Source organism: Mixophyes fleayi, chromosome 2 (genome assembly GCF_038048845.1).
Source record: "Mixophyes fleayi isolate aMixFle1 chromosome 2, aMixFle1.hap1, whole genome shotgun sequence".
NCBI classification, from domain to species: Eukaryota; Metazoa; Chordata; class Amphibia; order Anura; family Limnodynastidae; genus Mixophyes; species Mixophyes fleayi.
The window spans coordinates 223,340,327-223,364,906 of record NC_134403.1 but is presented as its reverse complement, the minus strand read 5'-3'; the positions used below and the strand labels follow the sequence as shown (position 1 = coordinate 223,364,906).

At 42.0% G+C, this 24,580-nt stretch overlaps 1 protein-coding gene across 4 annotated transcripts in view; it reads right to left on the bottom strand.

The window, feature by feature from the left end:
* Nucleotides 1–237: 237 nt before the first annotated feature.
* LOC142138676 (lethal(3)malignant brain tumor-like protein 3) overlaps nt 238–24,580 on the bottom strand; it is a 70,711-nt gene continuing 46,368 nt past the window's right edge. For 3 of the 4 annotated variants that reach the window (XM_075195520.1, XM_075195523.1, XM_075195522.1), the window contains exons 13-22: nt 23,973–24,058; nt 16,775–16,885; nt 16,573–16,687; nt 16,301–16,391; nt 16,049–16,213; nt 15,862–15,963; nt 14,530–14,585; nt 6,827–6,993; nt 6,424–6,486; nt 238–855 (exon numbers count right to left, since the gene is read on the bottom strand). In XM_075195520.1, the coding sequence (XP_075051621.1) occupies nt 727–855; nt 6,424–6,486; nt 6,827–6,993; nt 14,530–14,585; nt 15,862–15,963; nt 16,049–16,213; nt 16,301–16,391; nt 16,573–16,687; nt 16,775–16,885; nt 23,973–24,058 (1,085 nt within the window). In that variant the 3' untranslated portion in view covers nt 238–726. The remainder of the gene's footprint in view (nt 856–6,423; nt 6,487–6,826; nt 6,994–14,529; nt 14,586–15,861; nt 15,964–16,048; nt 16,214–16,300; nt 16,392–16,572; nt 16,688–16,774; nt 16,886–23,972; nt 24,059–24,580) is intronic. The other variant, XM_075195521.1, reaches the window with a different exon arrangement.

Here is a 24,580-nt window from a genome sequence, read left to right as displayed (position 1 = left end):
TTCCAATATAACACTCCCATTGATTTAAGATGTGAACAGGAGTGATCCAAAAGCCACTTGTATTCTTCAAAAGACTGTGCTCAAGGTGCAGCAATAGAGTGCTCAACACATGAACAGCTTAGAAACTGTTACTATTTTACACACATTTATTTTGGTCTGCCACTTATTATATAATTCCCAACATGTTATAAACAGTATAAATTATTTTACTTTTTGAAATAAGGACACAGAGAAGGAACAACAAAAAAACATTTTACTTTTTGTATGAGAAAAAAATTCATTTCTACTATACCTTAAACCACTAGTGGAAGAATCACTAGGAATAAAAGCAGTAAGGCACCACCGCAGCAAGTTTACCATGCGTCTCTTAAAGAATGTTGTTCAGTACCAGAGTGCACCTATGCTACATACGGATTAAACAGACGCCGTTACTTCCATATAGAGAGAATTATCCAAACAGTGGGATCATCTCATCTTGGAATTGTGCAAATTTTGTTAGGTTTCAGACTAGGCATTAAGGATATCCCTTGTTCACATGTTTTCACAGCAATCTTACTGAATGTGTGCATTCCTGGCCTATGACTAAGCCAACATGCGGTTTTCAATCCATGGGGTTCGTTGCTCAAAGTTTGTTGTACATCTTGTGCCCCTCATTAATTTATTCCTCCTTTTCTAGCAAGATACAACTCACTCATTGCCCTCAACTTTATCCAGATGGGTCACACATTAATTTTGGGACAGATTGTGGAACATACTGATGGAGTTATAGATTTTCAGAGCAGGTCCTAATTTGAGCCCCAAAATCTTCACCAAGTCATTCTGAGTAAGCAGCAGGAAGGCTTCACCATCTATCTGCTGTGAGAAAGAAGAAGGAGAGGGCATTACAGAAGGAAGGATTACCCATTCCCCTAAAACATACACATCGGGTGAAATAAGTATTGAACACCAACATTTTTCTCAGTAAATATATATTTAATGTGGCAATTGTAATGGAATTTACACCAAATGTCAGCAACAACCCTTGCAATCCACACATGCAAAGTAATCAAACCATAGAGGTCCATAATTCATAATTTAAGTTTTGTGCAATAATGTTTAATGACACAGGGAAAAGGTACACATTAAACACATGAAGAAAGGGAGGTGCAAAAAGGCATGGAAAGACAAGACATCCCCTGAAATCTGGGCAGCACAGTGGCTTAGTGGTTACACTTCTGCCTCACAGCACTGGGGTCATGAGTTCGATTCCCGACCATGGCCTTATCTGTGTTGAGTTTGTATGTTCTCCTCGTGCTTGCGTGTGTTTCCTCCGGATGCTCTGGTTTCCTCCCACAATCCAAAAACATACTAGTAGGTTAATTGGCTGCTATAAAATTGACCCTAGTCTGTGTTTGTTTATGTTAAGAAATTTAGACTAAGCCCCATGGGGCAGGGACTGAGATGAGTGCGTCCTCTGTACAGCGCTGTGGAATTAGTGGCTATATATAAATAGATGATGATGATGATGAAGAAATCTATCAGTCATTAGAAAGCAATCCTGCCAGCTGGTTCAGCCACAACTAATGGCCTATAAAAAGGTGTCTCATTATGAAGGTGTCACACAAGAAACATCTCATAATTGGTAAAAGCAAAGAGCTCTCTCAAGACCTTCACTACCTTATGGTTGCAAAACATACTGATGGAATTGGTTACAGAAGGATCTCTAAACTGCCGATTGTTCCAGTGAGCACTGTTGGGGCCATAATCCAGAAGAGGAAAGAACATCATTTCCCCAGGTGCATCTCGCAAGATTTCTGACAGAGGAGTGAAAAAAAATTATCAGAACAGTTGTCCAAGAACCACTTGTGGAGAGCTTCAGAAAGACCTGGAATTAGCAGGTGCAATTGTTTCAAAGAAAACAATAAGTAATGCACTCAACCGTCATGGCCTGTATGCATGCTCACCACACAAGACTTCTTTGCCGAAGAAAAAAACATGTTGAAACTCGTTTAAAGTTTACTGCACAACATTTGGACAAGTCTGTGAAATACTCGGAGAATATAGTGTGGTCAGATAAGAGCAAAATTGAACTCTTTGGGTGCCATAATACACACCATGTTTGGATGAGAAATGGCACTGCAAATCACCCCAAAAACACCATATCAACAGTGAAATTTTGAGGTGAGAACATCATTGTGTGGGACTGTGTTTCTGCACACGGTACTGGCATACTGCCTATCGTTGAAGGATGGATGAATGGAAAAATGTACCAATACATTCTTGATAAAAATCTGCTGCCATCTACCAGGATGATGAAAATGAAACGAGGGTGGACATTTCAAAAAGACAATGATCCCAAACACACAGTCAAGGACACACTCGATTGGTTTCAGAGAAAGAAAATAAAGCTGCTAGAATGGCCCAACCAATCACCGGACTTGAATCCAATTGAAAATCTATGGAAAGAACTAAAGATCAGAATTCAGAGAAGAAGCCCACAGAACCTTCAAAACTTGAAGACTATTTGCGTTGAAGAATGGGGCAAAATAGCACCTGAGCAGTGTATGCAACTAGTTTCTCCATACATGAGGCGTCTTGAAGATGTCATCACTAACAAAGGCTTTTGTACAAAGTATTAAATACATTTCAGGAAGCTTGTTCAATACTTTTTCCCCGTGTCAATTCACATTGTTGCACAAAACTGTAATTATGGACATCTATGGTTTGATTTCTTTACACGTGTGGATTGCAAGGGTTGTTGCTGACATTTTGTGTAAATTCCAATACAATTGCCACATAATTTTTAGAGAACTGACTGACTACATATACACACTCTGTAGCAAACATTACAATGGATAGGTTCTCTTTAAAAAAAAACAACGACCCCCCCACTGGGAGGTATATAAGGCAGCTCCTCCTCTTAGCCTATGACTTTTCCTGGCTGGAAAGGTGGAGCAGGTAGTGGTATTTTTTTAAAAAAAAAATTGTTTCGTATTTCATTTGGAACAACTTTGACACCTGGCGTAGCTATGGCTTCTGTGCCTAGACCAGTTTGATACAAAAAAAAAAAAGTCAGACATTACATGTTGAAAAATGTATGCAGAGAGTCATAGGGCTAGATTTACTAAACTGCAGATTTAAAAAAGTAGAAATGTTGCCTATAGCAACCAGAGTCTAGCTGTCATTTATTTAGTACATTCTACAAAACAACAGCTAGAATCTGACTGGTTGCTATAAGCAACATCTCCAGTTTTTCAAACCCGCAGTTTAGTAAATATACCACATAGAATTTTTATGTGAAGTATCTTTGGACACCATTGCTTTTTCAACAAGGATAAATAGCTTGGCAGCAGTGGCTAGGAGATCTCTATGGTTGTGCCCCTATATTAAAAATGCTTAGTAAAAAAAGTATCTAGCCAGTCACCCATTGGAAGGGTTCCTACTCTTTGGAGACCAATTGGACACAGCAGTCCATTGGGGACAAGTCTAATTGGAAATAAAAATTGCAAATGTAATAAAATATGCCTACTACATTTAGACAGAGCCCAAATAATGGAGGTCAAAATCAGAAGACAATTACTATTTTGGGGATCAGTCCTCATTATCAGTTGGGGGTATAGTTACAAGTATGCAGAAAAATGGGCCTACTCCATCACAGATCAGTGGCTGCTAGACTTTGGGATAGTAATGAAACTATCTTGTAACTTTTGTCCGGTATAGGGCACCATCAACAAAAAGAATCAAAACAGAACAGTCTTCAGGAAATGTTATAGCATGGTCCTGGATTTGAAGAGGTTTAACAAGTTTATCCATACCAGACATTTGTTCGTGAAGTCTCTGTCAATGGCTGTGAGGATAGTATTCAAAGGGGACTCCTCTCTCACATACATTGGTCTTCAAGATGCCCATTTTCATATCCCTGTTACAGTTGGTCAGAGGAAAATCGTCAGGTTCTGGGTCTTAGTTCAACACTTTCAGTCTACTTAACTGCTGGGCTGGTGACCTCCCCGAGAACTTTGTCATCAGAGCAACTAGCATATTTTGTAAGAGTCTAGGAAACAAGGAGTCAAGAAAAGATCCCATCTGGACTTATGGTAGGGAGTTCAGAGTGCATGGTCAACTAGTGCACTGCTCGCGATGCGCTAACCTGTCTACAGGAACATTGCTGGATTGTGGACAAGGAGAAAAAGTCCTCTCACCCCATGACAACCATACAGAACAAAGGGGCTCTGTAAGAATAGCGGTGTATCAAGATCCAGTCCCTGAAACATCAGCTGCAGGCTCATTGTGACAAGATTGCAGATGTGATATCTCCAGTTGGAATACAAACTGATTTCTCTGAATCATGCGATTACCCTAGCAAAAGTCACCAGGAAGTCTCAGGTGGTGGTGAATACCAAAGTAAAGGACAAAAGTAGTGTCACTTTTGGGGCCAGAATGGACAATACAACAGATGCCAGTATCACAGGCTGGGGAGCTGACCTTCAGAGACAAATAGCACTTAGTTATAAAGTGTTTTGGAAAATAATTTGATCTTTCATCTTCATCTAAATGGGAAATATGTCTCAGAATATTCTCAAAACAGAAAAGTGGTAGCCTTCATAGGTTGCCAGGGATGTAACAGAAGCAGGACCTTGATGATAGAATTAGCAAGAATCATGTCTTGGCCAAAGAGAAACCAGTATTCACTCTGCACTGCATTTAGCAGACAAGCAGAACATAATAGCTGACTGCCTCAACCGAGGACAGACTGATCCAGGAGAATTGACTCTTCTTCATGAAGTGCTCCAACTACTGCTAGAAAGATTTGGGCTTCCTAAAATGAATGTTATGATAAGCAGATATGCCAAAGTTCCCAGGTTCTTCCCTCGACTCAAAGCTCCAGAGGCAAAAGGGAATAGATGCCCTAATAAAATTCTATGGATTCTTTTGGATATTTCACCTTTGATACCCCTGTCCTCAGTTACCACTCAGTCGTATGCTAAAAAAAAATAATATAAAAATCGGGAAAGAAAAGGCAGAAGTGATAGCAATCCTTTCATTTTGGCCTCTCCATCCGTGGTTCCCTGTAGAATATTCTTAGATAGCAAAGTAAGTCTCAGAAGATTTCATTATTTGTTTCTTTCAAGAAGTGAAGAGAATCAGTACTATCAGATCATTGTTGCCCCATGGCATTAATCAGGAAATTGAACTGTCCTCTTTTTGTTCACAACCTGAAGATGAAAAAGCTGCACTCATTGGACTGAGTGAAAGCAATTTTCATATAGTTCTCCAGGAAAAAAGAACTCTGTACCACAGAGCAATGTCTAAAGGGCCTGCAAGTCCTGTAAGCGGTGAGATGGGGCCTCTTGGGGAATTTGGAGGCCAAGTCAACACCTTGAACTCTGTCATGTTCCTCAAACCATTCCTGAACAATTTTTTGTATGGCAGGGCGCATTATCCTGCAGAAAGAGGCCACTGCCAAAAGGGAATACCGCTGTCATGAAGGGGTGTACTTGGTCTGCAACAATGTTTAGGTTGGTGTTACATGTCAAAATAACATCCACATGAATGTCAGGACCCAAGGTTTCCCAGGAGAACATTGCTCAGAACATCACACTGCCTCCGCCAGATTGCCTTCTTCCCCATAGTGCGCCCTGATGCCTTCTCTTCCCCAGTTAAGCGACACATACACACCCGGCCATCCACATGATGTAAGAAATGTTACTCATCAGACCAGGCCACCTTCTTCCGTTACTCCATGGTCCAGTTCTGGCGCTCATTTACCCATTGTAGGTGCTTTAGACGATAAGACAGGGGTCAGCATGTGCACTCTGACCAGTCTGCGGTTACGCAGCAAGTGGAGATGCACTGTGTTTTGACACATATACATCACAATTTAGTCCTTGTCAAAGTTGCTCAGGTCCTTACACTTGCCCATTTTCCTGCTTTCAACACATCAACTTCAAGAAATGGCTGATCACTTGCTGCCAAAATATATCCCATCCCTTGACATGTGCCATTGTAATGAGTTTCCCTTCACTTGTCAGTGATTTTAATGTTGTGGCTGATAGATGTAACTATATATTATATACATACATATACAGAAACATATATATTACATACAGTATACACACACACAAATATATATATATATATATATATATATATTTTTTTTTTAAATGATACATTGATCATGGAGTTATAAAGAGAAAATATCTTGCAATCAATAGCTTCACTTAAAATAGGAGGTAGGGAAAGTCGTGAATGGGATAAATAGCCAAAAGAGAGAATCATGCGTGGGATAGCTCTTTCTTTAAATATTATTGTATGTATGAGAGGTGTACGGATGTACGTTTCTATGTAGAGGTATTTTAAGAAAAAAAAGTGACAAAAGAAATTTGGAAAGTACATGGTACAAATAGGGTAAGCCAGATGTGGCCAGAAGAGTGTGAAATCTCTTACCTCTTCTCTGAAGATAGAGGCTTGTTCCATACAACCTGGTAGTTGCTGGACAAATCGAGAAACCTACATAATAAGAAGGAAGAAAGAGGAAATGAATAATGAAAAGTTTCTAGTATTTTGGAACATGATAATGTTACATTGTCTTCACGGGTATATACACATTTGTCTCCAGTGTACCCTCATATGCTTTCGATTTAGCTACAATGTACTTATTATAACCTTTCTCTTGCAATGTAGCAATGTTCTCCCTCTGGTTTTTACTACATGTTTAGTTCCAGACTCTCTCTATACAGTTACCAACTATCTCCATTACATGTCTTTCCTTTTCAATCAGGTTATGGTCCATTAATCTATCTTACATCATCAATCAGTATAAAATTTCCTTTTGTTTCCCATGTCTTACTTCTTCGGCATTCCACTTGCTGACAGTGTTGGCAGTATATGCAGACACCTCAGGAAGCAGGTGGCATTGCTGTTCCCAACAAAGATGAATCCGATGACCAGGGTCTGAGGACAATGATGTCATGAACACTGATTGATGCAGAGGTTGCTCCAAACTCAGTTCACAGTCTGGAGAAAAACATTTCAATTTGGATGTCACCATTTAACATATGAAAACATTGCAATAGACAGTTGTGAGCAACTTTAGAACGATCTGTAAGGACCTGGCAGTAAACAGAAAACATTCATAGAACAAGACAAGTGGTAATTTTTAATGCGCTGCACCAACTTTTAATAAAATAAAGTATTATTCTTTACTGGTCTGCTTCAAATTTGTATAGATCATCATTTATAAGTACAAATAGTAAAAACAGTAACAAGATTGTATAAGAAAGAAGTATGGAATATAATTTTAGTCAGTTGTGCAGTGCCGTGTATTACCTTTATTTTCTTTGATTTTATACTATATATTTGTCAAGATTATTAGAATGGATAGCTGATTTTATTCGGTCCTCTGCACCTTAATGTTGCAATTGTGCTTCTTTGATCTATATACCTCATTAACGAACTTAAAATGTATTTTTATAAACGTCATGAGTTGGCAGTCAATGTTGCAATGCTATATAATTTGCAAGATTGAATCTATTGTGGTCTATATCTCCACTCTTAACTAAGCAATATGCTGCCTTCTCAGATAGTTTCATGTCTATCATCCAAGCTGAAATAGTTAACATAATATAAATGATATGGCTCCACTGAGTCTGAATGAATATTAAACCACAGCTTCCAAAATAGCAGTTAAAACAGTATTGATCCCGCTGCTTCACATTCCAGCAGTGAAGTTATTTTGATCCTTCATGCAGTCTCAGGATTCAAAGTCTACATACACACAGGCTGTCTAATCCTATGGTCCACAATAGCAGATTACAAGCCCTGCTAGGAGACTTTCATTCATTCATACAGCATACCTATGCCCAAGGGTAAAAAGGCAACACCAACGGCAAAAACGCCAACACAAGTTAAGTTATATGGTTTTGTCAAGGCTAAAATATTGCTGTAGGTTGCACAGCTTAAATCCAGTGTGTGGATCTCTGCAATAATTAACTAGTTAGATAATTATGTCGTTCATAATGTGGTCCATATATATTCCATGTGCGGTTTTTATCATTCCTATTTTCAGGGTGAATTGTATTAAGTTACAATAAATAAAAACTTAAATGATTATTGTGTAGTTAAAATTCATCTTGAACGTTAAAAAAAGAAAAATGATTCTTTGCACATTACAATTTGATCAAAGTATTCTCTTTGATTATGTATGCATTGCTATTACACTATAATATGTCCTTAATATATTATATACTCAATCCTTTCATGTATATATACACGACAATAAGAACTATAAGATAGAATAAACCATGCTTCCTTGTGTGCATTCTTCACCCAATACTGATGATCTCTTATCTGAAACAGTTATGTAGGTTGATACATCATTGTGAAGAGTAAAATATATAGTTAACGTAAGTGTTAAAATAATATATCTGTACAGCTTTGTGTATAGGATAATTTATTAGTTGCCACCTGTGGTTGTATACTCTGTTTTGCTTTTTTTCCTATTATGCTATGATCTGTTTGAAATTGATGTTTTACATAAAATCCCTAAAGGATCAGTATCAAATGAAAGATCAGTCTCACAGACTACACTTACAATATCTGGTTCTAAATTATTCTATATTATAATTGTTCATGTTTTTAATTTTGTACTTAAAAATTATGAAACTTATAATTTTAATGCAGACTAATAAAGAATAATTTTTTTTAATAATCTGCAACAAAAAAAAAAAAAGAAAAGAAATTTTATACCTACGATAAATAAGTTTCTCCGATTCAATCTGGGGGACACTGCTACCATGGGTTGTATGAGGGGAGCGTGGAGCTGGCACTTAGCTAGCTAACTTGTTTAATGTATCAATGCTGACAGACCCCCTCTGCAACCCCCTGTAGCTCCTCAGTTTAATTATAAAGCCCCAAGGAAGTTAGGCCAAACAACCAAGGAACATACAGCAGAAGAGCATCCTATCTGGGGGACACTGCTACAATGGGGACGTTCTAGAGCAGCCCCCCTACGGGTGGGACCGCTCTGACAGCTCGACACGTAGAGCACTACGGCCAAAATTGGCGTCTGTAGAGACAAACACATGGAATTGATAGCATTTTGTAAACGTATAGACCGAGGACCAGGTGGCTGCTCTGCAAAGTTGGTCTTTTAAGGCCCCATTTCTTGCTGCTCAAGACGCCCCCACCGAACGCGTGTACTGGACAGTAAGTCGACCTGGTACAGGTCGGTTACTACTAATGTAAGCCTGCCTAATGGTTGCAGTAAATCATCTTGAATGGATTGCTTTGAGGCTGGCCATCCTCTTATGAGAATCAAAAAGGAGAGATAGATAATCTGTGCGTCAAACGTGGGAGGTCCTCCTCACAAATTCGAAGCGCCCTGACCACATTTAAACACTCCATTGAATGTTGTCCGGAAGACGATGCCCCTGCCTGAAAACACTGGAACCACAATCTACTGGTTCATGTGAAATGCCGAAACCACCTTCGTTACGAACGAAGGCATAGTACGTAGAACTGCTCTGTCCTCGTGAAAAACCAAATACGGTTCACAACAAGAAAAAGGGCTCCTAATTCTGACACTCTGCGAGCCCATGCAATCGCCAGAAGGAAAACTACTTTCCACGTTAAGAACCTTAGATCAGCCGAGTGTAACGGTTTAAAAGGAGGCCCCTTAAGCATATCAAGTGCCAGGTTGAGTTTCCATGGTGCCGTAGGCGGGACATAAGGCGGTTGAATAAACAAGACTTCATGCAGAAACGTCCTAATATCCGGCATGTCCGCCAATCGAAGGTGAAAGAAAACCAAAAGGGCTGATATTTGTACTTTTAAAAAGCCCAAACGGAAACCTGCATCCAGGCAATCCTGGAGGAATGCCAGGAAACGGGGAAGATGAAAGAATGACATATCAGATGGTGTGAGAATTGGGCCTGCCATAAGTGGGCCATATGCGAAGGTAGATACGAGCCGAAGCTGACTTACAAGCTCGCAACAGTGTGTTCAGGACTCAGAGAAAATCCTCTAGACCGCCAAAGGCTGGCTTCAACAGCCATGCTGTTAAAGTCAGCCGAGGCAAGTCCGAATGTCTGAATGAGCCATGGAGAAGGAGGTAGTCTTGCAGTGGTAGTAACCTACTGCCATAGAGATGTCGTCTGCATATCATACCCTCCGCGGCCAGGCGGGAGCCACCAGTATCACTGGGAGTCCACCTTGCCTTACTCGTCTGAGAACGAGGTGAATCATGGGTAGGGTATGAGGGGGGGGTATTGTCATGATGTCGACGGCTACTGCAAGGGGGTCCCTTGCCCATGCGCAGAATCTTGGAACCTTCCCGTTGTACCTCGACACCATCAGGTCAAGATGCGGGAGACCCCATCTCAGGATCAGGGACTGGAAAACCTCCTGATGGAGTGACCACTCCCCCGGCATTACTGCATGACGGCTTCGATAATCTGCCTCCCAGTTCTGAATGCCTGGAATGAATACCGCTGAGATTGAGGGAACATTCTGTTCCGTCCAGGCGAAGATCTGTGCTGCCATTGTAATTGCTCCTGCACTTCTGGTTCCGCCCTGTCTGTTGACATAAGCCACTGCTGTGGCATTGTCGGATTGTAACCTGACCAGAAAACTCTGAAGCATGTTCTGGGCACCCCGAAGAGCCATTAGCATGGCCTTCAACTGCAGAATATTGATCGACAGGGAAGACTCCCGAGTCGAGAAAAGGCCTTGCAGCCGTAAGTGAAGGCCCACAGGCCCCCAGCCCCTTAAGCTGGCGTCTGTACTATGATCCAGAACCACGGGACAAAGGACCTGCCTACTGCCAGGTGATCTTGAACCAACCACCACTGTAGACACCCTCGCTTTGGAAGACAAGCGGATCTTCTGGCGCTCCAAAACGCAGATGGGAACCTGACCACTTCATCAAGAGATCCCACCGGAAGCAGCGGGAATGGAACCGACCGTAAAGAAATGTCGAAGTCGACACCATCTTGCCTAGGAGACTCATGCATAAGTGAATGGTTGGACAGTGAGTGACCAAGACCTGTGTAGTTACTTCCTGTAATGACCTGGCCTTGTCCTTCAGGAGAAACACCTTTTGTTCTCTGATGTCAACGATAAGCCCCAGGAAGGTCGTCCGCTGGCAGGGAATCAATTGTGATTTCTTTAGATTAACCATCCATGTTGCTCCAGGATCCTGATGATAAGCATCAGGTGCCGTTGCAATAGATTTGCTGATGCGGCCTTGATGAGGAGGTCGTCTAAGTTGGGTATTATTTTGACCCCTCTGGAACGAACACACGCCGCCACCATTGACATGATTTTTGTGAACACTCTGGGCGCTGTGAAAAGGCCAAAGGGGAGTGCCCAGAATTGGTAGTGAGCTAATCTTACTGTAAATCTGAGAAGTGACTAATGTCCCTCCCAAATGGGGATGTGAAGGCAAGCGTCCTTTATATCTATTGACGCAAAAAAGTTGTCTGCCTCCAGTCCATTGATTACTGATCAGAGAGACTCCATGCTAAACTTGTCTACCCTTAGGTGTAGATTTAACATTTAAAATGGGTCGGAATGAGCCATCCGGCTTCGGCACCAGTAACATATTTGAATAGAACCAGTCTTTTCTACTTGCGTGGTACCGTGCAAATGACTCCTGCAGAAAGAAGAGAAGCATATCGCCTGTCTCCTTTCTGGATTGCGAGGCAAAGATGTTTTAAAGAAGCGAAGAGGGGCTGGACCTGACAGGTCTATCATATACCCTCTAGTCATAATCCTGCGAATCTAAAAGGTCTCGGGGGGACTCTATCCACTGTTCTCTGAACAGACTCAATCGTGCCCCTGCCCCCATCCCTGCTGCTGCATGAAGGGGTGGATGACAGTCAGGATGCTGGTTTTTCTGTAACTTTTTGCGGACGCCCATCTCATAGAGAGGGAGGACCTACCTTTATAAAAGAGTGTCCCTTGCTACCGGTCGGTCTACCTCTACTCGGCTGTCCCCTAGCAAAGGCGCCTCCCCGAAAGGGCTGCTGAAAAGAACCATAATGAGGTGGTTTTACCTTAGGAACATTTACTGGCGGAAAAGTACTTTTTCCACCAGTGGCCTGGCAAATAATATTGTCCAATTCGGGCCCAAACAACTCTGCACCTGAATAGGGCAACGTTTGAGGCGTTTTTTCAGATTCTGTATCTGCGTCTCAGGACCTTAGCCAAAGGGTCCTTCTGGCTGCCACTGCCAAAGCCGATATGGAGGACGTAAGAGGCTGCATTTTGGGCTGCTCATTTAAGTATCCAGAGGCTTCCTTTAGATGCAAGGCAAGGGGAAGCAGTTCCGGATCTTGCAGTCCCTTGGCCAAGTGTTCTGCCCATGCTTTCATCGCTCTGGCAACCCAGGCGATGAAAACATGGGTTTAAAAGAAAGTACTGTCCAATTGGCAACTTAACCTTACATTTTGAACAAGTGAAATATTTTGTAAGTAGTGCTTTCCCCTTATCAGACATTTTTTTTAAAGAAAAACACACTGAAGCAATAGAAATTCAGTCACACTAGATATAGCTTGAAATAAATACAAGTGTAGCAACTAATCTATAACCGTAAAAGTTCTATCTTGTAACAAGCAATATGAAAGGGTATAAGCTGGCCAAGTAGAATACAAAGTGTTTTAAAAACTACTTGCACACACTGACTAAAATATCCCTCTCGCTCTCAGTGGTTCCCAAACTTTCAGTTTGCGGCACCCGTAGAGTCCCCATAATTTTTTCAAGGCACCCCTCCAAAATAATTACAGAGCAGTCCCATTTGGGTCAAAATAATGTAGTAAGTATTTAGGTCAGGCATAGCAGGGGAGGAGTGTGACAAACCAACAAGTTTATAAGTGCCAAATCTCCTAGCCCACCTACTATAACCCAATGTCTCGCAAAGGTAGGAAAGAGAAATACTTAGTAAGTTGTTTGCAAAAATAAATATATAAATGGACTAATAATAAAAAATAAATACACATAAATCCAAGGGAAAAGAATCTTTTTATATATTTTCAAATATATTTCTGTCAAAGAATAATTTACAGCTAATACTAAGAGGAATAAGATCAAACAAAATAAAACAACATGTACAAAAATCAACACTCTGCGCTCTCTTCATCCACACACTCTGCGCCCTCTTCATCCACACACTCTGCGCCCTCCTTCATTATATTTTTAATCATCAATCGTTTTTATTGAGATTTGTTAGGTCAACAGGGGATACAGAAAGAAAAAAAAAAAAAGGAAGGGGGGAGGGGAATATGAACTCCTTCATTATTTTGCTTCTCCATTGCTGTTTCCTGTCACTATTTCCCCTCCCCTTTGTTTACTTACCAAACTTGGCCTTCTTTCATCTATTTCTTCTGTATTCTCTTCTGTCTTCTTACCAATCCGGAGGCGGCCGGGACCCAGCATTCTCCTCTCTCCCGCTGCTTCTCACTGAATATGTCGGACGTGATGACGTCACGCCCGACATTCAATGAGAAGCGAGGAGGGAGGAGGATGCTGGGTCCCAGGTGCCGCCGGATTGGTGTTTTATTTAATTTTTTTCCTGGCCACGGCACCCGTGAGAGCGCTGTGGCACACCTGGGAGCCGCGGCGCACACTTTGGGAACCAATGCTCTATTTAATATGAATAGAAAGGTATATAATAATGGTACTTAGTCTTCCAGCTAAGCACGATATGCAGGAGAGGAGTCAGTCAGCAGTGTCAGGCTGAGGAGAGTCTGCTGTCTTCCCGGGTAATTCTTTTGGGCATAGACGGGGAGTCCAAGTATGTAGTAGAGGTGGGGGGGGGGGGGGGTCTCTATATGCTTTAGCTCCGCCCCTCGACGTTTCCTGCTTCTGGAATCGGTGGCTGTTTTTCTTTTTATTCTAACAGGCCACTGCATTTTATATCCTCAGTTCTCCTTACTTAAGACCCTGCAGCTTAAAAAACAAGATCCCCCCCCTCCTTTCTCTGAAGGAGGAACTTGTTATGCCCCGGCAAGATGGCTCCTGCCATTGCTCCGAGTACCGGCATGGCACTCTATGCCTGTGAAGGCAGCGCCGGTATGTCAGGAGGCTGTCAGTTTGACAACGGCTTCACCAAGCCGCCTCTAAACACTGTTAAACACTGCCAGCGCTGTCAGTGAGAGCCGTCCAGCTCTCACAAGACAGAGCAGTACCGCGGCCTAATAGGAGTGTGCCCTCTAACTCTAGAGCACACTCCTCATAAAAATGCTTCAATAAAAAAGTAAATTACAATTAAAAAACTACCTAGCACAAAAAATAAGCCCTACTCTCTTGGGAACTTCATCTAAACTGGGGAGCTACAGGGGGGTTGCAGAGGGGGTCTGTCAGCATTGATACATTAAACAAGTTAACTAACTAAGTGCCAGATCCACGCTCCCCTTATACAACCCCCATGGTAGCAGTGTCCCCCAGATAGGATCTCAATTTTTACTCTAGGATACAAAATATAATAATTATATACTAATTTACATACTACTGGAGCGGTTACCATTTTGTCTTCATAGTAAACAGACTACATACCTGTACCATCTCTATCTTGTCTAATCAGCTGCAGTCGGATATACGTGTGAGCACTACTAGTACAGAAAATGTAAAAAAAAAAAAGTATTGTAAATCTGCAGAAATGACAAAACTGATTACTGTAGCAAAAGAGATAATGATCATGCAAACATAAAGGCAATAAATACAAGGCAAGAAAAACATTGAATTACATCACAAAAAGTATATGTCACTGAATACAGGGAAACCTTCTATACTTCAATAGAAACCATGCACAGGGTTTCACAGCAGGATACTAACCCGCTCTCCTTGAATATTGGAACTAAAGTATTGCCTTAGTCCCAGTATTGGCTTCTCCTCTCTCTCCACTCCAGGTGATGGATTGGAGTCCTTTACTTGGGATGTCACCCTGCTATTATTAATATTTTATTTTTGGGGGTTTAATACATAAATGCAATGCAATCCATAAATATCTTTTATATACATTTTTGTATGTAAAAAATGTACAAAATAAGCATGGTCAATAGATCCAGGTGGGTTTTAAAGGCTGATTATGACAAACTGATGCAGTACTTTATTTATGCAAAAAGAAACAAAAGAAACAGAATATAATTTGGCGGCTTATCTTTCCTAACCATTTCCCTTGAGGTATGACTTATTGATAAGACATATAGCTTTGTTGTTTATTAAGTAAGGGTTGAGATAAAGTGAACTCTAATGCTGGCCATACACACTTCATTATAGGAAGCAGCAATGGGTAATTGACAGATATGGTAACATGCGACCCCACAGTGATGATGTTCTGTGATAATAATGCAATCAAATTCAATTGGATAATTATTAAGCAAGTCGCTAGATCTGTAAATAAATAATGCAAAAAAATCACAACACACACACACACACACACACTAGGTGCATTTAAGAGAAGGCCGTCACCTTCAACTTATGTAAGGAATCGACTGTTACTATTGTTATCTGTATCTACTATGGATACCTTTGCCAATCTAGCTTTGCACTAAATTTCGGTTTGGACTGGCACTTTTTTATCTAATGCCCTATTCCTCACTACACGTAGAAGTAGGTATATCTGTAGGTTTGTGTAGGTGATATCCCCTGCTGGCATTACCACTGGCTCATCAGCGATCAGAACCGGTCTAATTTGTTAAACGATGAGCATAGAGTGCAGTAGGATTGTCTCATGTATGCTTAATGCAAATAAATAAAAAAAAAAAAAAAATGTTAAATCACATTTCATAGGGAGGTTTTTTAGTTTGTGTTTGTTTTTATCATTATCTAAAAGTTTTTGTAGGATCTTGTTTTACCCTACGATCTGAATTGTTCATAAGGACTCGCCTTTTAATCTGCGGCTTAGTTTCAGCTTCCTCTTCTAGCCACTCTGCCATGTCCCACACGTTGCCACGTCCCCATTGTTCCTCTGTAGGTGTTGGACACTTTCTGAAAGGGATCAGATGTGAACTGTGAGACAAAATTATAATGAAATACAGAGGAACCATTTACAGTGAGTTTGCACATATATCACCTAGACTGTGGAGAATCAGGTGGGTGGTCAGGAATAAGGTTGGGTGTCCCTGGTCTACGGGACTTTAATGCATTGTGGGTTGGCGGAGGTCGTTCCCCACTAAGACGATCCTGCAACAAACTCTCTCTGTTCAGGTTCACCTCCGAATAGGGACATCCAACAGCACTGTGACAGAAGATAATAAAAGCAATAAAATACCATCTGAATGCATAGACATTCACATTCCATCTATCCATTCAACAAATTACACACGTATAATGGGTGCCATATCTTGGTCCCCGTACATGTCCAATTCCTTTACATCCAGCAATAGGACAACCCTGTGCAGGAACGGCAGCAGTGTCTGCAAAACAAAGAAAAAAAAAAAAAAGGCAGCATCAGTTATCCATTCTTTACCAAGTACACCTACTGACTCTGCTACATTGCAGTTAATTATGGTTTTCATTTAAATAATACATTTCATTTCTTTTACTCAGGAGCAATTAGTCAAAAACGTGAAATTTTATTCAAACACTTTCTCTTACCAGGAGGCAACTGGAGGGGGTGTCCCGTTTTTGCACACCAACCTACTGGGTGAATGTCTGGACTGTCAGCGTCCACCCAGAAGTCATAAAGAGAGCTCCAGCCATCAAAATGTAGCTAAAACAAGAATACATTATTGTGTCACCCTAATTCCAATAAATGTATTTCTTCTTTTAAAAACACCTTTCCCACTTGTTGAGTCACCTTAATGCGGTTTTCCTCTCTCTGGACAATACTGCACACCCGGATTAACATGGGGTTTCTCTTGTCTACAGCTTCCAGTTTCATATTCGGTTGGAACCCATGAGGGGGGCGCTGAAAAAAAGGGTAAATGTTTTCTAGAAATCTTATCTACAGGGAGGGAATACACAGGGGATTTGAAGATGTGTACAGCAGGGCAAGGAATGTTCAGAGAAATGGGAAAGAAAATTATAGAAACATAGCTATTGGGTAAAGTATCTGTCTCTGAAATAATATTTTCAACGCCACAATAGATAAAAATAATGCTACTTAAATATATAGCATTAATGTAAATATGTATTAATTATCCCTTTCCATATGTCTCCTCTTCTTTATGTAAAGTTCCTTAAAAAAAGTCAATGTCACCAAGGCATTTCAGCAGCCTGAAAAGAAGCATGGCTACTTCTAAAGGGCAAAACCAGAATGTACCGGTTAATTCTTAAAAGAAAACCAAAAATTTTTTTTTGGACTTCCTGTTAAAGCCATTTCAGGGATTCCATTTGGAGGAGCACTGTATGGAGGGCATCGATTCTGGAGTAGACACCACTCCTAAACCCTATTATATCCCTTCCATCAATAGTTCCTCAGATTTTTTTAGGATAGGACTGAAATAACCCAAAAAAAAAAAATTAGAAAGTACAAAACTTCTCTTTTCTCTTTCATCCTATGTGGAGGACACTGCTTAACCTTGAGGACATTTCAAAGCCACCCTCAGGGGAGGGTACGCTCGGACACAGGTGTGCGCAAAACTTTTCATGACAAGCCTCAGTCTTTAGATACAAAGACATTGAACCTATAGAATTTGATAAAAAAATAAATGGACAGATGAGCAGGTTGATGCCAACGCAACTGTTCAACTGAGGCTCCACGCCACCCTGCCCATGATACACTCAAAAATCTGGTAGAGTGGTCTGTAAAGTTCAATCCGAGAAATAAGCCTGTCGAATTGTGGTGATAATATATCTTGCAACTGTTTGCTTGTGAGTGTCATAAAAGAACAAGGCGTCTATCAGTCCTACACAGAAGGTATCAATCGATCTCCAGAAATCCTCAAGGCTCTAATCACATCCAAAAGGTGGAGAGAACCTTCACTTCCTGAGGCAAAATCTTGTCCAAGTGCAGAGATAACAATAAAAGGCTTTATATACTTACGATAATCCGTTTCTCCGATTCAATATGGGGGACACTACTATCATGGGTTGTATAAGGGGAGCATGGAATTGGCACTTAACTAATTCCTTGTTTATTGTAACTTGCCGACACAACTTCTCCCCTCTGTAGCTCCTCAGTGTAAGGGGAGTCAAACAACCACAGACGAAACAGCAGAAGAGCAGAAAGGAGGGAACGCAGTGTCCCCCAGATGGAATCAGAGAAATGGATTTATCGTAAGTATAAAAATCCTCTTTTCGCTTTCATCCACTCTGGGGGACAATGCTACCATGGGGACGTTCTAAAGCAACTCCCTAAGGGAAAGACCACTCTGAAAGCCTGACCCCAAAAACAATTGTGGACAGAGGACCAGGTGATCGCCCGGCAGAGCCGATTCGCTGAGGCACCGTTAAGTGCAGCCCAAGAAGCCACCACAAGGAGGATGGAATGGGTGGCAATACAACTAGGCAAAGGCCAATTGGAACTCACATAAGCCAGCTTAATAGTGGATGTCATCCACCTGGCGATGATCTGCTTTGTAGCCAGCCAGCTCTATTTATGAGCATCAAACAAGGAGTCAGTCTGTCGAATGGTAATGGTAATGTCCGCTAAACATAAATACAGAGAGCACAAACCATTTCAAAGGATGCCACAGAGTCGAGGTCTGAAGAGGTAGCCACCTTCTGGAAGACTGGGACCACCGTTTCCCCAACACCAGGCACGCTGAATGCTATGGCCCAAAAAAACACCTTCCACGTGAGAAATTGCAACTCAGCGGAACTCAACGGCTCAAAAGGAGGGCTCTGAAGCACCTTAAGGACTAAGTTCAAGTCCCAGGGTGCTGTAGGAGGAACATAATGGGGCTGGATATGCAGAACCCCTTGCAGGAATATCCGCACCTCAGGCATATCAGCCATCATCTGCTGGAAAAAAAAAAAAGCGCCAACTGAACTTTCAGGGAACTGAGTCGAAGACCCACCTCTAAGCAGTCCTGCAGAAAAGCGAGGAAACGGGAAAGCCTAAATGTAGCAGTGTGGCATGCCCGACGCTCACACCACCTGATGCAAGTATGCCACACCCTGTGGTAAATGTGGGCAGAAACTGGTTTTCTGTCCCGCAATAAGGTGTCCGCTACTTTGGAGGAGAACTCCTTGGACTTCAAGAGACTAATTTCAACAGCCATGATGTTAAAGCCAGCCGAGGCAGGTCCTGGTGTCAAAACAGACCCTGCAGGAGGAGGTAGTTGACACCCTGGACCTATTGCCACAGGTAGGAGGTCTGCTTACCAGACCAGATGGGGCCAATCGGGAGCTAGCAGAATCACTGGAAGTGCTCCCGGCTTGACCCGCTGGAGAACTCAAGAGATCATTGGGATGGGAAGGAACAGGTATCCCAACGGCATGGTCATGATGTACACCACAACCGCTATGGGATCCCTTGTCATCTGGCGATTGCGCCAAGATGTCCGATAGACCCCACTTTTGGACCAGTGACTGGAAGATCTCCGGGTAGAGAAACCACTCCCCCGGCAGTACTGCATGTCTGCTGAGGTAGTCGGCCTCCCAATTCTCTATGCCGGGAATGAAAACTGCCGATACCGCTGGGATGAACTGTTCCGCCCAGTTCAATATCTGAACAGCCACCTGCATCACTCTGGCGCACCTGGTCCGACCGTGTTTGTTTACATATGCCACGGCACTGTCAGACTAGTGTCGGACCGGAGAACTTTGAAGGAGTTACCAAGACCCCCAAAGGCCCAGCACGATGGCCTTTAATGCCAAAACATTTATCGGTAGAGGACTCTAACCATCCAAAGGCCTTGAAGGTGGTGAGAAGGATCATGGCTCCCCAGCCCTGGAGGCTTGCATCTGTGGTGAATATGCTCCAGGACCACGGGGGAAAGGACCTGCGCATTGTCAAGTGATCCTGTCCCAGCCACCAATGAAGAGACAGTTGCCTTGGGTGACAACTTATTCATCTGGGATTCCAAGGAGAGGGGAGCACGGCCACTTGCTTAAGAGACCCCACTGCAAGGTGCGAGAATGAAATAAAGAGCATGGAAGGACGTTGGATGGTCAGAATCCTCTGCGCCGAGACTTGCAGGGAGTGCACCAGGAGAAAGATATTTCCTGCCTTGGTATCTATCTTAAGGGGCGTATTCAATTGTTAGCGTTAACAAACGAGCGCTCGAAAAATCTAAGCGTTAATATGGTAATTACTCGCGGAATTGCGAGTAAACTACTGTATTAACGCTTTTCGCGCGCAATATTACCGTATAAACGGTAATATTTTTCGAGCGCTCGTTTTTCAGCGTTAACGCTCACAATTGAATACGCCCCTAAGAGCCAGGAAAATCATTTGTTGATAGGGTACCAATTGGGATTTTAGAAGATCGATAATAATGCTGTCACAGAATTGTGCCTTTATGAGTAAATGGTTTTGGTAAGGGACGATGCTCATCCACAGAGAGTGCAGCCAAGCAGCCATGACCACCATGATCTTTGTAAAGACCCATGGCGCCGTGGAGAGGCCGAAAGAAAGCTCCCAGAACTGATAATGCGAGTTCCCAACTGCAAACCTGAGAAGGGGCTGATGGCCCTCCAAGATGGGAACAATAGGAAGGCATTGCAAAATATTGATGGAAGCCATGAACACTAGTGACTCCAACCCATTGATCACAAAGTGGAGCGATTTCATGGTGGCAATGAAACAATGAGTGTGCAAACCAAAAAGATCGGTCATGTAACTTCTTTCATAATTCGCAGATCAGCAGCAAACATCCACCACCGCAGGTGGGGAAAGGGGGGCTTATTTGGGATCTCAGAGTCTGGACGGCTCATTGAGCAAGAGGATTTGCCCTTTGTGAGTGGCTCCTGGCCGCAAAGGGTCTGCCCCTGGACGACTGACTCCTGGCAGATGAAGCCCCCCGAAAAGGCTGGCGAAATGATCCACACCTTTGGACCCGAGGTTTGGGAACATTCACCAGGAGAAAGGTGCTCTTACTTACCTTGGCCTGACAGATGATATTGTCTAATTCAGGCCCAAAGAGGACTGAGCCTGAATAGGGACTTTGGCTAAGGTCCAGGGATGCAGGTGCAGAGTCAGACGGTTATTTGGCTGCAACCACAGAAGCTAGTCCCCTCACAAAACCAGCAGAGGATATGTGCAGCATTGCAACACAGACACATTATGTCATAAATAGTAAAATTAATAAAAGTAATAAAATAAAAATAAATATTTGCAAGAACAATGGCTGCAGAGAAGCACACAATAAGCCCAACATCTTGGGCACTTAAAAAACACTAGGGAGCTACAGGAGGTTGCTGAGAGGAGGATTTCTGTCAGCAAGTTACATTAAAGAATTAACTAGTTAAGCGCCAACTCCACGCTCTCCTCATACAACAAAGGTCCCCTCATACAACCCATAGCAGCAGTTTCCCTCAGAGTGGATGAAAGAGCAATCTAGGTTTAGATGAAATCTAATCACCACCTTGGGTTGGATCGAAGGTTTTGTGTACAAGTAAGAAATGTGAAATCAATGGTGTACAAAGGTTCAAATGGAAGTTTCTATAGCTTCAAAAAGGATAGAGTTTAGGTCCCATGGAATTATCGGCGGAACATAGGGCGATTAGGCATGAAGAAAGCTGTGACTCTCAGGAACATTAGCAAATTTTCTCTGGAAGAAAACAGATAGGGATGAAACTTGGACTTTAAGCGAGGCTAATCTCAAGCCACTGTCCATGTGTAAGAAGGACAAGAGATTTGTCAACCTAAAAGATGAGGTGTGTACTCCTTTCCACTCACACCAGACTATAGGTTTTCCACACGCTCTTTTTAATTTTTAGACCAGACCAGTTTCTTGGGCTTGAACATGGTTTGCATGAACTTCTCCAATATCTAGGATGCTCGACTAGTCATGGCCTCAACACACCGATAAAGCCAGCCGAGCCAAGTCTTAGTGGTAAAATGGGCAGCTTCTAAAGTGCTTCTGTCGACATGCTTAAGATGTAGGCAAACCATGAACTTCTCGGCCAATCTGGTGCTACAAAAATTACTGGAACACCCACTATTGATTTTCTTTGGTACCCAAGGTAACATGGGTATAGAAAGGAAAAAAGATAGGCTAGTCTTCCATGGGACAGTCATCGCGTCCACTGGGACAGTCCTGGCATCTCCTAAGATGCCTTTGGATCAATTGTTCTTGTAAAGTACCAAGCTACTTTGTGGTTCAACGAAGAGGCCATCATTTCAACATCTGGTTGACCCAACCTCTCCACAATCCTGATGATGACTTCCAGATGTAGGGTTCATTCCCCGAGATGTATGTATCTCATGCAAATTGTCCATCCCAGGATAAATACCGCCAAGATCGCAGAGACACACAGTTTCACCCAGCGTAATATATTGGTTGTTTCCTTCAATCGCCACAGCGCCCCTGGTACCCCTTGTGTTTTATTTGAATGGGTCTTAACCTTAAGAGGGACTGAGCTTGCAGCAGAGTGTTTAGCATCACTTGGAGCTCTTTAATGTTTAAAGGTAGTTATACCTCCTCTTTGGAGGAAAGTCCCTGTAGTAGGATGCTCAGTCACCAATCCTCATACCTGCAAGCTGGTTTCTGTGGTCACACTGATCCACTCCCAGGTGGAAAGGGGATCAACCCTTTCTAAGACCCTGCAGCCACCACAAAAGGGACAGACGAGTGGGTGGAGAAACTTTGAAGAACTGTATAGCCAACTGAGCCTTGGATCCAGACCATCTGGCTAGAGTTTGGTTTTGGAAAGTCCGAGATTGGAAGCATGTAAACTGCAATTTTTTGAATCACAATAGCATTTTTCCCCCCATTAGCTTCATGCAATGGCGAACGGATACCTGCCTGAGATATAACATAGGTTTCACCTGTTTATGAATTGACCAGAATATTTTCCGCTGGTAAAAACACTGACACAGAAAAGTAATGCGCTGTGTTGAGACAAGACTGGACTTTTGATTTTAGTTTTTATCAAATGGTCATTCAAGTACAGTATATGACCGTTACCCCTTCTGACAATCAAAAGAGCAACCATGAATGCCTCAACTTTATTCTGGCCCCAGCACCATATGTATTCAAAGACAGAGCTCTGAACCAATAATGGGATTTTGCGACAGCAAAAGTGAGGAGCCTGTCATTTTTCATATCCCATTATGGGAGATACTACTTTTATGTAAAACGGAGGCGAGAAATAAATCTCGCTCCATAGCATTGATGATAGATTGTTGGGCCGAAAGCTCAAATTCTGTACAAGAAATAGGTTTAAGTAATAACCCAAGCCTTTCTGCTCTTTCAGGACTTGAATAATCTGTCCTAATGGTAAAAAAAAAGCTGGGTAGCCTCCTAAAGAGCCAACCTCCTGGTCTTCTCTCTCAGAAGTGTCTTAAAACCTGCGGCAGTAAGGCGAACAGCACCGTTCAGGATGGAATGGGGCATACAGCAGTTCACCTCTGGTGGCCAGGGCAGTGGTCAAGTTGGGACCACTATTAAGGCAAGTCATGCTCCACTATGTAGCGAATACCACTACTGCTAATAAAAGAAAAGGAAAAGAAATGAAAACATTTTCCATGTACTAGCCGCTCCAAATATCGGTGCCTTATACTCCATGGGCACAAATTAAAAAAATAAGGAGCTTTTGGTGAAGGGGTATAGTAAGGGAGAAGCTTGAATTCAAAAAAAGTTTACAGTTTAAAATTAGTGCCTACTCATTGGTATTTTTTGTTCTGTACTGTTTCACCCTGTATAGTCTACTGTTTGTACTGTGTATGGCACTGCGTAAATCTTCAAATAAATGATAATAAGAATAATAATAATACTCAAATACCAGCACCCTCTATATCCCAAGGTTAAGCAATGTCCCCCAAATAGGAAGAAAGAGAAAATTGGTATTTTATTTTTTACACATTGTCTGCTGTATTTTATGAAAGGTGAACTGGTCCATTTAAAATGTGAAGCAAAAATCAGGATTAGAGAGTACACATTTACCACTTTGAAAGCCCTTGCCGGGGCTGCCTGGGCTCCAGTCTTCTCCAGATACGCCTCCCAGGAGAAACTTTTAGGGTCTTTAAATTCTAAATAATACAAATACAGCCATTATGTGTAAAAGGCAACTGAAGACCGTGCTAACAAACATTTTGATAACATTGCCAGATAGATTCCCACTATACCTAACCTTAACCCAAAAAGATGACCTCTCTTGTTTAGACAATGCAATTTCTACAGAGTCTCTCTGTTTCCAGTAGAACATCAACAAAGCAGTCATTTCTTAAACTTCCACTTTCTTAAACTTCATCAATTTACTCTTATCCAATATATGTTGTTAATACAGGGGATTCTATATGCCCTACATTAAAATTACAAATCCTCAAAATGACAAAGGCTTCTTGCTTTGAGGTCCCAAAAGCCTGAGGTCAGGTCCAATATCCTTATTATCCACAGTATGATATACCATAAACATTTAAACTGGAAGAATTTCCAAAGTATAAAAGGTAAAAGGCTATTCATACACATGGGCATTTATTCATCTTCATGTGCAGAAGACAGCCTACATATACAGCCTACTTATATTAAGGGTATGCCATGCTTGAGCATGT